The sequence below is a fragment of the Mesoplodon bidens genome, assembly GCF_964165515.1.
Source record: "Mesoplodon bidens genome assembly, chromosome: 2".
NCBI classification, from domain to species: Eukaryota; Metazoa; Chordata; class Mammalia; order Artiodactyla; family Ziphiidae; genus Mesoplodon; species Mesoplodon bidens.
This window is the reverse complement of record NC_138177.1, coordinates 80,367,443-80,383,096: the sequence shown is the minus strand read 5'-3', so window position 1 is coordinate 80,383,096 and position 15,654 is coordinate 80,367,443. Positions and strand designations below refer to the sequence as shown.

General features: G+C 44.7%; 1 protein-coding gene across 1 annotated transcript in view; it reads right to left on the bottom strand.

Annotated features, from left to right (window-relative positions):
• ZNF697 (zinc finger protein 697) overlaps window positions 1-15,654 on the bottom strand; it is a gene marked incomplete at its 5' end in the record, with an annotated part of 52,049 nt that overhangs the window by 17,019 nt on the left and 19,376 nt on the right. Inside the window, one exon of the mRNA XM_081258430.1 lies at window positions 9,614-10,054. Within this exon, the coding sequence (XP_081114556.1) occupies window positions 9,614-10,054 (441 nt within the window). The remainder of the gene's footprint in view (window positions 1-9,613; window positions 10,055-15,654) is intronic.

Sequence of the window (15,654 nt, the reverse complement as noted above, 5' to 3'; positions counted from 1 at the left end):
AACAAGTTACCTTGAAAGGTTGTTGAAAACACGAAGTGAATTTCCATTTGTAAAGCACCTGACCCTAGTCATATTGAAAAGCATTCGTTTTCCTCCCAAATCTTCATTACAAATCAACTCCTCCTGACGGTGCCCATTTCTGTTAATGCCTCTCCGTTCTTACTCATCAGGTTGAAAACCCTGGAGTCAGCTTTGACTGCTCCCCTCTCCCCTTTCAATCAAATCAGCTGCCAAGTCCTTCCTTTTATGTCTCTCCTCTATTTTCCATTCTCACTGCAGTAAACACTCTTACCAGTTACAGGGACCTACATATCATTGCTGGATCCATCTTAAAACACAGTTGCCACTCCATGTCCCCTCCTGCTCAGAAACCTGACTGACTCTGCCAGTGTGTCCGAAACCTCTGACTCTGCCAGTGAGTCCGCAGAAGCACAAACTCTAAGCCCTCAACAATGTAGCCCAAAGCTCTCTAACCTCTCCCTGACTTCTGCCAGCTAACCTCAGACAAAAAGGGATGCTGTAAGCCTTCCAGAAGGCACCCTATGTTTCTCTTCTCTTGCCATGCTGTTCGTTCTCAAAAAATGGTTTGATGCAGTCTCTCCTTTCCTGGAGGGAAGCAACACTCGTAGTGGTTAAAAGCTCAGATTCTGGAGCCAGACCGCGCGAGTGAATCCAGTCTCTAGCTCTGTATGTTACTCAACCTCTTTGAGCCTGGGCTTTTTCATCTATAAAACAGGGAAAACAACTGTATCTTACTGGATGAGTGTTAAGTGCTCAGAAAGAATTATTATTATTTCACTTGGCACGACTCCTTAAGGTACTTTTCCTTATCTCATTCTGCCTAATGTTAGTTTTTAAAATATAATCATAGTTATAATAATTTGTACCTTATTGTTTCCTCTCCCTCCCTACCACCTCCCAATTATAAGTCCTGGTGGGAACATATGGATTTATGCACGTTCGTGATTCCCCACAAAATGAGCCCTCAAATACTTTATTTTTTTTAATTTATTTTATTGATGTATAGTTGTGTTCATCTCTGCTGTACAGAACAGTGACTCAGTTATACATGTATATATACATTCTTTTTCATAGTCTTTTCCATTATGGTTTATTACAAGATATTGAATATAGTTCCCTGTGCTATACAGTAGGACCTTGCTGTTTATCCCTCCTATATATACTAGTTTATATCTGCTGATCCCAACCTAATTGTCAAAGTCCTTTCAATGGATAAAGTCAGGGATAATTATTTCTCTCCTTCAGCCTCAAAATGAAGAACTAACAAGATCAGGCAATCTAGTGATCTGGCTAAGACCACACCCAGTAAGGCAGAGCCCTGGAAACAACCTAGCTCTCCTAACTGGATCCAATAACCTGTCAACACCAGAAGCCAAGCATGCCTAATTATCCTGCTAAATAAGTAGATGTGATAGAAAGTGGCGATTAGCTTCAACAGTTAGAACGTTCTTGAAAAAGAATCCTGCGCCCCACGGCCAAATGCCAACAACCGTTGCTGGCATTGAGTAGTCCTGCCTCCTCTCCAAGCCTTTACCACTCAACTCAGCAAAGAACAGAGGTGGCCCAGAGCCATGTCTGCATTCATGGTGGGAAATGTTCCTGGGCTCTCCTGGTTGGACAGGACAACCACTTCTCTCCTACCCCTGGAGGAAAGACAGGACTAGACCAGCAGAAATTGAATGTGGATGAAAAAAGACCAACATCCAACCTTTACAGAGTAGTTAGGAGACTAAATAAGAAGTTGCTTGAGAGGAGAAGGCAGCAGGGAGCACAATCGAATACAGAAGAAATCTGTGTTTATCATTACAGTGTCTACTCAGACCAAAGTTTATTCTCTAGCAGTTTTCAAGGGCTTTGTGTTCTGTTTTGTTTTCTTGCTCTGACAGGAAGGCCATGTATGTCTTGATTTCTCTTCTCATTTATAATCATCAGCCCTTTTCCTAAGGGTCCATAATGAAGCTATGAGACAAACGTAGGCTCTTAAAGAAGTTTTATAAAAGGGTACTTGCCGCACAGGAAGTAGGTGACCAGAATTATTTACCAAGCCACTAATTCAGTCAACAAACACAAGTACCTATGAGGGAGCCAGGAAACAGAAATAAAGAGTTCCTACAGTAACTGCCCCCAAGCTAGTTCAGGCTGTGGCCACAGTCTGGTTAAATTTAACTGACATTTACCTTAGTTTTTAAAAAGTAGGGGAGCATTTCTTCAAGTTTATTTCACACTTTGGTTCCTCATTTCTGGGGTAAACTGGTTTTATATTTAAATAGATCTGGTACACTCACACTTCCCAAAAAGGAAAAAAATATGACAAGTTCATATATATAAAAATATATCAAGAGAATGAGAAGATAAGCCACAGGCTGGGAGAAAATATTTTCAAAATAGATATCTGATAAAGGAATGTTACCCAAAATATACAAAGAACTCTTAAAACTCAACAACAAGAAAATGAACAACCTGATTTTTAAATGGGCAAAAGATCTAAACCTGAACCTCACCAAAGATATAGAGATGACAAATAAGAATATGAAAAGATGCTCGACATCACATGTCGTTAGGGAACTGCCAATTAAAACAATGAGATGGGCCTCCCTGGTGGCGCAGTGGTTGAGAGTCCGCCTGCCGATGCAGGGGATACGGGTTCGTGCCCCGGTCTGGGAGGATCCCATATGCCGCGGAGCGGCTGGGCCCGTGAGCCATGGCCGCTGGGCCTGCGCATCCGGAGCCTGTGCTCCGCAACGGGAGAGGCCACAACAGTGAGAGGCCCGCATACCGCAAAAAGAAAAAAAAAAAAAAAAAAAAAAAAAAAAACAATGAGATACCACTACACACATATTAGAATAGCAAAACATCCAAAACACTGAAAACACCAAATGCCGGTGAGGATGTAGAAGAACAGGAACTCTCGTTCACTGCTGATAAGAATGCAAAATGGTACAATCACTTTGAAAGACAGTTTAGTAGTTTCTTACAAAACTAAGTATACTTATGCCATAAAATCCAGCAATTGTATTCCTGGCTACTTACGCAAATGAGTTGAACACTTAGGTCTCCACACAAAAACGTGCACATGGAAGTTTACAGGAGCTTTATTCATAATTGCCAAAACTGAGAAGCAACCGAGATGTCCTTCAGTAGGTAAGTGGAGAAACAGTGGTACATATAAACAAGATTATTCAGAGCTGAAGTGAGCCGTCAAGTCATGCAAAGACACAGAGGAACCGTGAACGCATATTACTAAGTCAAAGAAGTCGATCTGAAAAGGCTACATATTGTATGATTGCAACTATATGACATCAAAAAAAAAGGTGAAACTATGGAGACAAACAAGACCAGTGGTTGCCAGGGGTCAGAAGGGAGGGATGGATGACTAGGTGGGGCACAGAGGATTTTTAGGGCAGTGAAACTATTCTGTATGTTGCTACAGTGGTGGACACATGTCATTATACATTTGTCCAAATTTTTTTTTTTTTGCGGTACGTGGGCCTCTCAATGTCGCGGCCTCTCCCGTTGTGGAGCACAGGCTCCGGACGCGCAGGCTCAGCAGCCATGGCTCACGGGCCCAGCCGCTCCGCGGCATGTGGGATCTTCCCGGACCGGGACACGAACCCGTGTCCCCTGCATCGGCAGGCGGACTCTCAACCACTGCGCCACCAGGGAAGCCCCATTTGTCCAAATTTAAAGAATGTACAACACCAACAGTAAATGCTAAAGTGAACTATGGACTTGGGGTAACAATGATGTGTCAGTAGAGGTCTGTCGATTTTAACAAACATACCACTCTGGTGTGGGATGTTGAAGTGGGGAGGCTATGCATGGGGTGGGCTGCGGGCATATGGGAACTCTCTGTACTTCCTGCTCAATACTGCTGGGAGCCTAAAACTGCTCAAAAGCATAAAGTCTATTTTTAAAAAAATTATACATGTGCATATAAAAGATCCTTTCCCCAGCTTATATCACGTATAAGCATACACCCTTTGTCACAACTCATTATAAAAAATTGGCAGTGCCATCATATTAGGAAAGAATCAAGGTGAAATGTTTTAAAATATAACGTATTCATTCATTCAACAAATTTTTCTGAACACTTATCATGTGCTACCCATTATGCTGAGTTCTGCCTTGTGGAGATTACATTCTAATGACATAATTTTTAAAACCCATGGCTTTCAAAACCACCTGCTGTTACCAGAAATCACTGTCAATACCTGCTAGAGGGATTACTTTTTTAAAAAGTGATCCGTTGGGGCTTCCCTGGTGGCGCAGTGGTTAAGAATCTGCCTGGGGGACACAATGCAGGGGACACAGGTTCGAGCCCTGGTCTGGGAAGATCCCACATACCGCGGAGCAAGTAAGCCCGTGAGCCACAACGACTGAGCCTGCGCGTCTGGAGCCTGTGCTCCGCAACGAGAGGCCGCGAGAGTGAGAGGCCCGCGCACCGCGATGAAGAGTGGCCCCTGCTTGCCGCAACTAGAGAAAGCCCTCGCACAGAAACGAAGACCCAACACAGCCAAAAATAAATAAAATTTAAAAAAAAAAAAAAAAAGTGATCCGTTGAAGTTCACCAAGGTTCCCAGGTGTGGGGAAAAACTGTTGACTTTCCAGGTCAATAACTGGAAAGGTGTTCTTCCCAGAGTGCCCTATCTAAGCATGATCAAGCATCAAAGATGCGCTAACCTCCTGAATATACAGGACACTGAGACCAAAGCGATATGTTTCTTGTTAATAAAACCCAGAAAGAATTGTTCCTGTTTTGTAAGTTTGGGTAAGATCTTGACAAAGTTCTCAGAAGAAAATATATGTAAAATGCCTCTCTGAATGAATGTAGGCCCCTTCCCCCTTAACTACACACATTTTAGCAAATTAGAGCTGTGTGCAGATGACCCAGACTTGACCCTCTGCAGGAAGGGGAAACTAGAGAGTTGCAGGTGGCCCTCCTCACGCTGGCTGGAACACTGTTGCTAGCCTCTGGATGCACCATGCATGACTTGCTGGACAAGTGCAGGGACCCCCAAGAACTGTCCTATCATTTAAAATGACTAATGTGCTTATAACAACCCCTGCACACTATGTTTATACCGAGGCTTCCAAAGCACTGTGGGGCCTTGAGGTCAGGGAAAGAGAGGGCTTAGCCTCAGGAAATGGGTTCAATCTTGTGACAAGTAAAAGCCTCTTCAACCAAAAAGGAGAGGCTGCTGATCTTTTTAGCATCCGCATTAATACATGATGCAATAAAACCCAATTCCATACCCCATACAAATCATGCTACTCTTCTCAGAGGTAAAAACAGAAGGAACTATCTTCCTTCCTCATCCCAGCCTTTTTTTTTTTTTCATATCTGCAGAAGCAGGGAAACCCCTCCAGTTTTCTCTGATGTACAGCAAAGAGGTCTTTCCTAGGAGATATGGTAGAAGGTGTGCATGACAGCAATGGGGAAGGTACTGAAGCAATAGCCCCACCCATGCTACCCAACATCAATAAAACACCATCATCACTTAGCACTGATCAAGTTCCTACAACTCAGCAATACACAGATCTGCTCTCACATATTTCCAGAGGGTGCTTACACTTTTGGGCAGTCATGCGAAAAGGATGAAAATTAACTAAGAAAATGATCCTCTGATCCCTCTCCTACAAACTGGCAACATGCAAGTAATGTTTCATGCCTACATTTTTGCATTTTGAGTCATTACCAATTCATCATCAACTCACAGTTCCTGAAAGCCCACCATATGCCAGGTTGTGTTCTGGACATAAAGTCCCTGCCATGTGTAGAGAATATGCAAATATTCCAGCACACTGGTGGAGGCTCATTCAAGTTTACAATCATCAAGAAGACATTGAGCCTCAGGTATTTCAGACAATGCAAAAGGTTAGAGGAAAGGCTAAATGTGGCTTGGAGTGGTCAAGAAAGTTTGCAGAAGGGGTGAGACTTGGCCTAGGGGGAGAACAGAAAGAATTCAGATAGGCTGGGAGAAAAGGGAAAAGAATTCCAGGTAAACAGTTCTGTGCCCAAAGGTTTTATTATTGATTCTAAACCTGGTCTTTCCAAATGATGGCCATGGGATTATGAGGGCACAAAAATAATGAATTTATGAAAAACCAGGGCCTCTCACATGAGATCCATTAGGATGCATTCGGAAGCCCAACAATATTCCTGGAAGGAAATTTGGAAAGTGAAGGACTTCAGAGGAAGAAGGAATAGATCCAGCAGTTTTCTTCCAGGGAGAACAAAGACACACCGTTCTGAACAGGCTCGAGAGTTAACAGACCTAAATTTCAGTCTGTCTCCAGAATCTGGGACTCCAAGCTAGATTCTTAACTCCTCTCTGAGCCCCAGTTTCCTCCTTTTTAGAATAGGGATAATAATATGTAAATCATCAGATTAAGGCAATGCATAGCAATTCCCTAGTTGAACAGTTGAGACATAGATGTTCAATAATAGTAACTCTTGTCATCACGTAAAAATGAAGCATAAAAAACTTTCCAGTTAGAGATAAATGAGCAACTACAAAACTGCAATGTCTTTAAGGAATGTTTGATGAAAGTCTGATCTGTCTTGCACTTCTATATGCCACATTTTTAATCCTAGTAGACTGCTTGGGCTATAAAGTCAAATCGACATAATGGGAATCAGTGGCTTAGTTGCAAGTAGCAGATGACCCTTGTAGTGCTACTTTCTAGAAAGCGCATTGAACCTTCACAACTGAGAAGAAACCATTACCTTCTTCAGTCCAGGAACATGCCAAAAGTCATCGGTTATCCCCTTGGGATTAATCCATTCCATACCCTGCCTATAGAGTTTGAAACTTTAGGCTGGCAAAGAACCTTTTCAACAAACTTTTAATGAGTGTCTTTGTACTAGACACTGTGATAGATCCATTTAGGGTCTCCTAATGCAGGAACAAAAGGAAAAACTCTAAGATTGTGGCTTTAGAGCCACAACTGCAATGAATTCTTACAGGTCTATGGGAAAGGCTTCATCCTCTTTTTTGCAGAAAAAGAAAGACATCAATTAAGATATGTGCATTCTTTTAATTCTTTTACTCATTCCTTCATTTATTCATGTTTTTCAAATAACATCCTTTGGGCACAGAGAGGCACAAAGGACAGGGTAGAGAGAGCCACTGCCCTCAAGGCTTTTACATTTTGAAAGGGAGAAAGAAATCATCTAACTATCACAAGGAAGACCAGAGATGGGCGTCATCCAAAGGATGCAAAGTACCATGGAGATGAGATTAATCCTGACTGGGAGGTCTAGGAAGACTTCTACAAGACTTGTGCATCAGCTGGGCTAGGATTTGGAGAAAATAATCAGGGCAGTGCAGGCATGGAGCTCAACTTGATGGAGACACACAGGTGGAAGAATGTCTGGGGAGCTATTTGCTGCAAGAACGGGTAGGTAACATGAGGTGGCCCAGGTCCAGCGGAGAAGAGAGGTTAAGTAAACACTGAATTGTTAAGGGTTTTGAATGCTAAACTTAGGAGTTACCTTTCTGATTACATTAACACTACGTAGTATGTACTAAGAAACCTGTTAGGAGAGGGGGAAAAAATGAAGGAAAAGAAAAAAGAAGTAGGAACTTAGATCAAAGGAAAAGCCCAAATGGCATTAACATAGGTTCACACTCCAGACCTCTTAATGACATTGCAGCCTTTTTTTTTTTTCCACTCTACATGAGCAGGCAAGGTCTTTCTTGTCCTAATTTATCACCTTTAACCAGCTTTTACCCTTTCTCCTTGCCTTTACTAGACATTAGAAATTGGGCAAATATGTAGATTCTGAGGAAATCCAAAGGGCTTTGGGGGGAGGGAGAGGAAATGCGATGCAATGCCATCAGCCTTAATCATCCAACCTTCAGCTGAGGTCACCCTTCCCAGGCCAATTCAGCTATATCACCGGTTCTTCTCAGTCTGATTTCCTTCCATTCACTCCCTTAATCCCAGTCGTTTTTGAAGACCATCTATGTTTTCCTTTCTGTAAAGTAAAAGGTAGCCAGACTTCCCATTTATGACCTTTGTTCACTATGGTGCCATCATATTCTCTTCGGGGCCCAGCTAAACTTCTAACATCAAATTTCCCCCAACGACAACCTCCACCTCCACCTCCAACACACACACACACACACACAAGGTTCTGCATCCCCCTATATAGGACGCAGGGCTCTGTGACTACCACATTATCATGAGCCTTGGGTACTCCTGCCTCACCACCCAAATGGCATTTTTCAACGTTCATTTGGCTCTTAAAATGTATTCCACTTTAAATAATATCCCTATGTTGGCTTGTTAAGAGAAGAAGGTAGACAATTGAGTAGAGCAGTAAAATAAACAGGGGAGGGGAGAAAGGAGAAACAGAGGCTTCTTAGGCGGGGGAGTTCAGTGACACTTGGACTGCGTTCAAAGTTGCCCCCTCATCCATCACAGCTCCTCAAAGACTATTAACTTGCTAGCCATTTCCAACCGCCTTTACCACACCCTTAGTCCCATGGGAGGAGGATAACGCCATAGGGGACGCAGAGTATTCATGTCACCTTACAGGTAAAAGACAAATAGGCCAGCTATCAGAGCAAGGATAAAACATCACCAGATTGAATCCAGTCTAATGCTCACGTAGCAATGGGTGGGTGATTCATTATTTGGGGTGGGGGTGGAGGCGGTTAGGAAAAAGGAAAATCGTGGAAAGTCCCAGAGGAAGTGGTCATCCAATTCTCGAAGCGTGGCCATAAGGTACACAGCGCGCCCCTGTTGCCGCTGGCTCCCGCCCTCAACCTCTTACTCGCCCTCTCCTCCCAACGCGCACTTCACCCGGTGCCTTCACTCACAGCCCTCAGCTTCGGTGTTCTCCCCGGGTGAAGGTATCGGCTTTGCTCCACCGGCAGACATGGACATTTGGCGTTGGGAAGCCTATCAGAGCTAAACTGCGACCACCCCTAGGACGACGAGCTGCTGCCCATCTACCCACTCATCCGTATTGTGCCATTTGTCCAGTCTGATGGCTGCCCAAGCCGCTGCTCTGAGTCAGGATAGAATGGAGCGGAGAGAAAAAGGGAGAACACATTTCACAAGGACCCAAGATGACCCGCTGGCCCCCCTCGGAGTCTCCCACCCCCACCCCCAAATGCCCCGAGTGGGGCTGGGGGCGCGGAGATACAAGGCGAGGGGAGCGCAGTCGGTCCCCGTCCGCAGCTGCACACAAAGCCCTTCACCTTCTCCTTGCCTCCCAAGCTCCTCCCTGGGCTTCGTTTTTCCGAGGGTCTCGGATGCCCCCTTCGGTGGTCGGCGGGACGGTCTGACTGCCTCTCCAAGCGCTGCCTCCTCCCTCGCGTCTCAGCCTCCTCCTCCCCGCCCCTCGCCACAGACCCCGAAGGGAGCTCTGTCCGGGTCTTGGGGGCCGCCAAGAACACCCCCCCTGCGCCCGGGGCCCCGGAGCCCCTGCGCCCCCGGGGCGCGGACAGCGGTACAAGTTCGCCCGGCCGTTCCGCCACCCGCTCTCGGGCGCACACCCCATCCCTGCAGCGGTCGGGTCGGGTCCAGATCAGCCCCATCCTCAGGCGGCGTGGGAGCCCAGCCGCAGCCACGCTCCTACCTGCGCGGCGGCGGGCGCGGCAAGGAGCGAGGGCACCGCGCGCCCCGGCCCGAGCCCCGCGCCGCGGCGCGTCTGCTCTTGTGCTGCGGCGGCGGCGGCGGCGGCGGCGGCGGCTGCAGCGGCCGCGGGCTGGCTGGCGGACTGGCTGGTCGCCCGGCTGGCTCCTCGCTGGGGCTTCCTGTAGGGCTGGACAAAGGACATTTCCTGGGAGGAGCAGGGGAATGTTCCCAGCATGCCTCGATTTGTAGTTCCCGAGGACTTCCTGCCACCACAGCAGCGGGCGCCCGGGAGGCAGCTCCGACCAGACTAGGACCCCGGACCCGGAGCAGAGGCGCTGCCTCCTTCCCTAAGCGCTCCCGGAAAGGGGGCGGCGCGTGGATCCGACCCTGGGCCCCGCCCCGCGGCGCATGCCGAGCCAGCGGCCCCGGAGGGCGCGGGTCCCTGCGCGGGAGTTCTTAACTGGGGTCCTGTCGCTGAGCTGTCGCAGTGTGCGGGGGGACTGCGTGGGGAGAGGCCTTTTCTTTAGAAATGAGGAAGGTGGGGATGGGTTCGCTTTAGGTCATCTGGGATTTTTTAAATAGATTTTCTTTTTCTTTTTCCATTTCTGTTTTAAGCCACCGGAATCCTGCTGGGGGCGGATTAAAGAACTTGACTGCTCACCAGGAATTCAGGTTCCTTAAGATCTTGGCGCTTCATCCTTAAGACCATAAGAGCTGATTGTTCCCAGATCCTGACCCGATGACATTCCTTCCTCGGTTGTTGGCCTTGTCCCAGGCATCTTTTCAAGAAAAGTAATTAAACTAAGAGGTAGAAAACAAATTACATGAATTAACTAGAAGACGCGTAAAAACCCGTGTGCTGCTGAATGAAGAACTTGCTGGACTTTCTGCTTATCTTTTCCTTTCACCTTTAGGATTCAGTTTCCTGGGTCCTACAAAACAGAAGTGGTGGCCGCTGTATAGCGAACGCGTGGGGTGAGGGGGTTAGGGAAGGAGGACGTTGGCTACCAGAGAGGAACTCCGCTTCCAGACTATCAAGGGTCTGTAACATCCTCCACAAATTCCTGTCTAATTCCCAGGACGCTCGTGGGAAAATCAAGGAAGGGCCACTTAGAGACTGCATGACTAAAAGCTGTGTTCTCTCCCAAGGAGAGCGATCAGAGTGTAGTGAATGGAGATAGGACCTAAGGAGGATTTCTAGGATCCTCTAAAATGTTTTTGAAAAGTAACAAGGTAGTAGGTCATAATTACCCGTCATATCCACTTGGCCTCTCACATTTCAAAGGCACATGAATTGGAACTTAATGGATGAGGGATTTAGTTTACATTTAAGAAAAGTGGATCCACTTTGCTTTTCTGCTGTAGTTCTCTTTCTTTGGAGGTCCTTAACCACAGGCATAAAATGGGCTGGATTAATTTAAGGTGTAGAATTGATGAGAAGCACACAAATATGATCACCTGCCTCCCCAAAATTCCTATTGCATGTCACTGTGTTGACCATCCACCTAAATGAATGGGGCTGTACTCCTTGAATTTTCCAGACCCTACAAATTACTGCTCCTTAATGGTTTGCAGTCTGGTAACATTCCAGTGAAAGCGTGCCCCACCCCCCAAAAAAGGATAATTGATAATGGTGGTTTGGCAAATCTAGCAACCTTTTCTAGTGTTCAGCTTGAAAAAAAAATTATGCACTTGCCTGTAACATTTAACACAGTCTACCAGGCCTTGGTTGAAACTACTTTCTGCCTTGCTTCTAATATGGTACACTCTCCTCCTCCTACATTTCTAATTTCAGCTCATGATACCTAAAACTTCACTATCTCCATCACATACAAAACCTGCCCCTCATTTTATTTTGCCAACCTAAGTTAATTCGTTACTTTAACAAATTTATTTAACACTAACTATTCACTATGCCTGGAGTAGACAAAGGACATTTAACAGTAAGATATCTGCAGAGTAGCCATCAATAACTTAACTACAAGCTATGTCTTACCCTCAAGAAGCTCATTCTCCAGTTAGCATCACACAAACAATTACCACATGGTATTTAACAAAGATGTCTGTGTTCCCAGAAAGTGGTGCTCTTTCCATAAACTCTTTTGTTCCAGTGAGAGAAGGAGTAGGCCAGGAGTGGCCAGAGGAGGGAACAGGAGATGAAAAAATGCAGGTCGTATGTAGGGACACTTAGTGTGTGAAATTTGGTTGTGAAGCAGCTGGAGGTAGCTGGGCAGGAAGGAGGGTCTAAGGAGGATTCTCTGTTTGTGGGGGGTTTATTTGGTTTTTAAGATGAGAGCTCCTTGTGGATGTTTAAATGCTGATGGGAAAGGTCTAGGAGACAGGCAGAGGGTGAAGACAGAGAAGAGAGAAAGGATAAGGGATTAGGCATTCAACAAATGCTTGTTGAATTAACTAATGCCTGTTACGGATCATTGCTGAAGATGTTGAAGTTGAAATGAATAAACTGCACATTTCCAGTAAAGATATGCAGAGTGTGAGACCAGACAGAAATGACATTCCTTTCTTCCTTGTCATGGGCCCACTCCCAATCTCCTTGTCCTCAGGGGAAGGTAACAGGCAAGCAGATAAAAGGAGGGAAAGAAGGGCTCCCCAGCTGTTAGAGGATGGATGTCAAGTTTTCCAATTTGACGACAGGTTCAAAAGCACACAGCATCTTCAGAAAAGTCTAAACTTTTAAGACTATGGGTTTGAGTTTTATTATTAAAGTAAGCAAATATTTTACCTTTGCCTTTTTTTTTAAACTTTACTTTGAGGTAGGCTACATAACTGTTCTCATCCTCACCTTTCAAAAGGGGAATTGTGCCTACACCTTTTAAGATTTCAAGTATAAGGTGGACATCTATTGTTTTTCTTACCCTCACAAGCATCCATCTCCTCCTTTTCTGATAACAGCAGCTTTGGGAAAATAACCCCCTTCCCAATCCTTAGTCTTTGTGGTTTACAGAGTGGCAGATCATGGTGGGTACAAGATTAACACCTGCCAATTAATCTATTCCATTGCTGTACAAGGGATAAGCTAATAGAAGAAGCAGAGCTGAGAAAAGTGTGTGTGTGTGTGAGAGAGAGAGAGAGAGAGAGAGAGAACATAATCACAAGCAAATCCTTACCCTATTGTTGACCATTCCTGAAGCCAAGATACCCCCAGACTTTTTAGCTGCATGAGCCAAAACATTCTCTTCGGGCTTAAGTTACTTTGAGTTAAGTTCTATCTCTTGCAGCCAAGAGAGTTCTATACAGCTGGTCATGGGGTATAGTAGTACAGATCCTTAAATGTGCAATTGGCTAAGTTGAGGGAGGGTGAGAGTAGAAAGGGTCCCTCTGTATCAGGCTAGAGAATTGGAAATACTTGTGATATGGTAACCAAAAAAACGGAGTGAAAGGTCTCAGACCCCAGCATTTCAAGGCTGGAGTTTTAGATGTCTTGATTGACATGTCAGGATTTTTGAAGGTTTGGACTACCTGTAGTTTTTATAAATGTTCTAAAGAAAGAGACATGCTGATGTTCAAACTGGGCCTGTGTAGAAGCAGTGAGGAAGAAATTACAGCCTGGCTAAAGATGCTCTTTCTGCCTCTAGCTGGCAAACTCAAATGGTCAAGAATCAGACATATTGAGCCATGCCAGGTTGGAAAAATGAAATGTTCTGCTCCTTCCAGAGCGACAGCAAGGGCATGAAGGTAAAAAAAAAAAACTGCTAATGGAAAGACTGTTTCCAGGGTCTACATCAGACTCCTCCTACTGTGCCATTCCTGTCTGAGGAAGGGAAGAATTAATCCCATTTTAAGTACGGTGACCATACAATTTATCATCCAAAGTGGGACAATTTTGAGTGTGAGTAGGGGTGCTATTAATAATTACACTGGAGTGACACTCAAGAGTAGGTCACCCTAATTAAAAGAGCCATCCACTAGGACACAGCCTTGCATCAAGAGGCCAAAATCTGTTAGTCTTCTTCACCCCCAGTAAATTGCTTCAAATTGCCCCTGGGCAGAGGTCAGGATGGCAGTCATTAAGTTGAAGACTGGAAAGTGAATCAGACCTAAGGCCTTTCCTTAGAAGACAGAACACCCCCCCAGACCAGTGTCTAGAGTGCAGAAGGACTCCACACCACTGAACTACATTAGCAAGTGGAAGCCTAAAGCAGTGTAGTCCCAAAATTGGGAACTCTCCTGGATTCCCATAGAGGTTGTGGTCACATAGGAAAATAGCCAATAAGAATCTTTCTTGAGAAGTAAAGTGGAGATAGTTAAATTGATCTCTACCTCTTCATCCTCCAGTTCCAGGGCTAGGTCTGTAACCCAGGCCTGTCAGTCAGCACCTCCCACGTCCCACAGACCAGTGATGGGGCAGGTAGTTGCGGTGGGGGGGGCGGGGGTGTGTCAGGCATGGGTATGTGACCTGGAAGCTAAGGTTAAAGAAGCCCGCTTTCTCTGTTGGAATTGCTAATTGCAAAGACAACACAAACTGAAGATGCTGGAAGGTGTAGCCTGAACATCGAGTCAAAACAGAGAAAAGAAGAGCAGAGAGAGGGAGAAACAGAGAAAAGTTTATTTGAGGGCTTCAATTCAACCATTCCTAATCTATCCCTGTTCTTTTCAGTTACATGAACAACTACATCCATCCCGCCATCATAATGTGATTTGTTTACTTATCTAATTGAATAGGATTTCTGCCTATTTCAAGAGAAATAATTCTGACTAAACTCAGAGATTCTGAACGCTTTTCGGTGTTTCTCATGGTGAAAATTCTCAGGAAAGAGGGAGGGGAAAATAGGACAGGGATAAACTCACCTGAACCACAGCTATCAATGAAGTGTTCTTCTCAGTAGACCCCCTGTTGTTGCCAGCCAGGGCCAGCTTTCTAATCCCATCATCCAGACTGGTGTGGTGAACTGACCACCTTCTAGGATTGAAATGACACGGACACATGCATCAGTCAGTGCCTGACTGTTGGGAGAGCTCAGCCGTGTTTTCCTCCTTGTACTGGTTCTTTTGCTCAAAAAAGAAGATTTTCAACCCTTACAGTTATTGTTGAGCCTGATTCACTTGTTAGTAGGTAACATATAGTTTTTTGGTCTTATGTTTTGTTTTGTTTTGTTTCCTCGTGGCGTGTAGCTGCTTCCTCTTAAGTCCTAAAACTTGAATTCCCACATCAGGGCCTTTTCTCCTTTTCTGCCTGGAGTCAGCCCTCCAACTCCAGTCCCAACCTTTCTGAGGGGAGCTCCTTCCCATCCTAACCCTAAATGTCACTTCCTTATACAGACTTTCTCTGGCCACTCTCTCTAAAATAGTCTCCCCCTTTTCTCTGTGAGTCTTTCATTTTCTTCATATTTGAAACACTTTATTCTCTGTTTTCCCTGTTTCATTTCTCTCCTGCAATTAGCATGCAAACTCCATGAGAGTAAGTTCTATGACTGTCTTATTCATAGCTTTGTCCAAAGAATCCAGCACAGTGCTCAGCTTTTATAGAAGAAAAGATATATGTTGAGTACATTTAATAAAGAAATATTTTTTAAGAATCTGAGAGGAGCATCAATGTTCACTTGTGGGCAACCTCTCTTGGATACACTTTTTAAAATTGAAATATAGTTTCTGTTCAATATTATATAAGTTACAGGTGTACAATATAGTGATTTGCAATTTTTAAAGGTTACACTCTATTTATAGTTATTGTAAAATATTGGCTATATTCCCCTCTGTATAATATATCCTTATAGCTTATTTTATACCTAATAGTTTGTACCTCTTAATCTCCTGCCCCTCCCCCTTTCCCTCTCCCCACTGGTAACCACTAGTTTGTTCTCTATATCTGTGAGTCTGTTTCTTTTTTGTTATATACACTAGTTTGCTGTGTTTTTTAGATTCCACATGTAAGTGATATCATACAGCATTTGTCTTTCTCTCTCTGACTTATTTCACTTAGTATAATGCCTTCCAAGTCCATTGAATATACTTTTTTAAAGTAAACTTTCTATTAAAGTATAATGTGTAAAAATGAATATTTCATTGAAATCGAATGTGTTC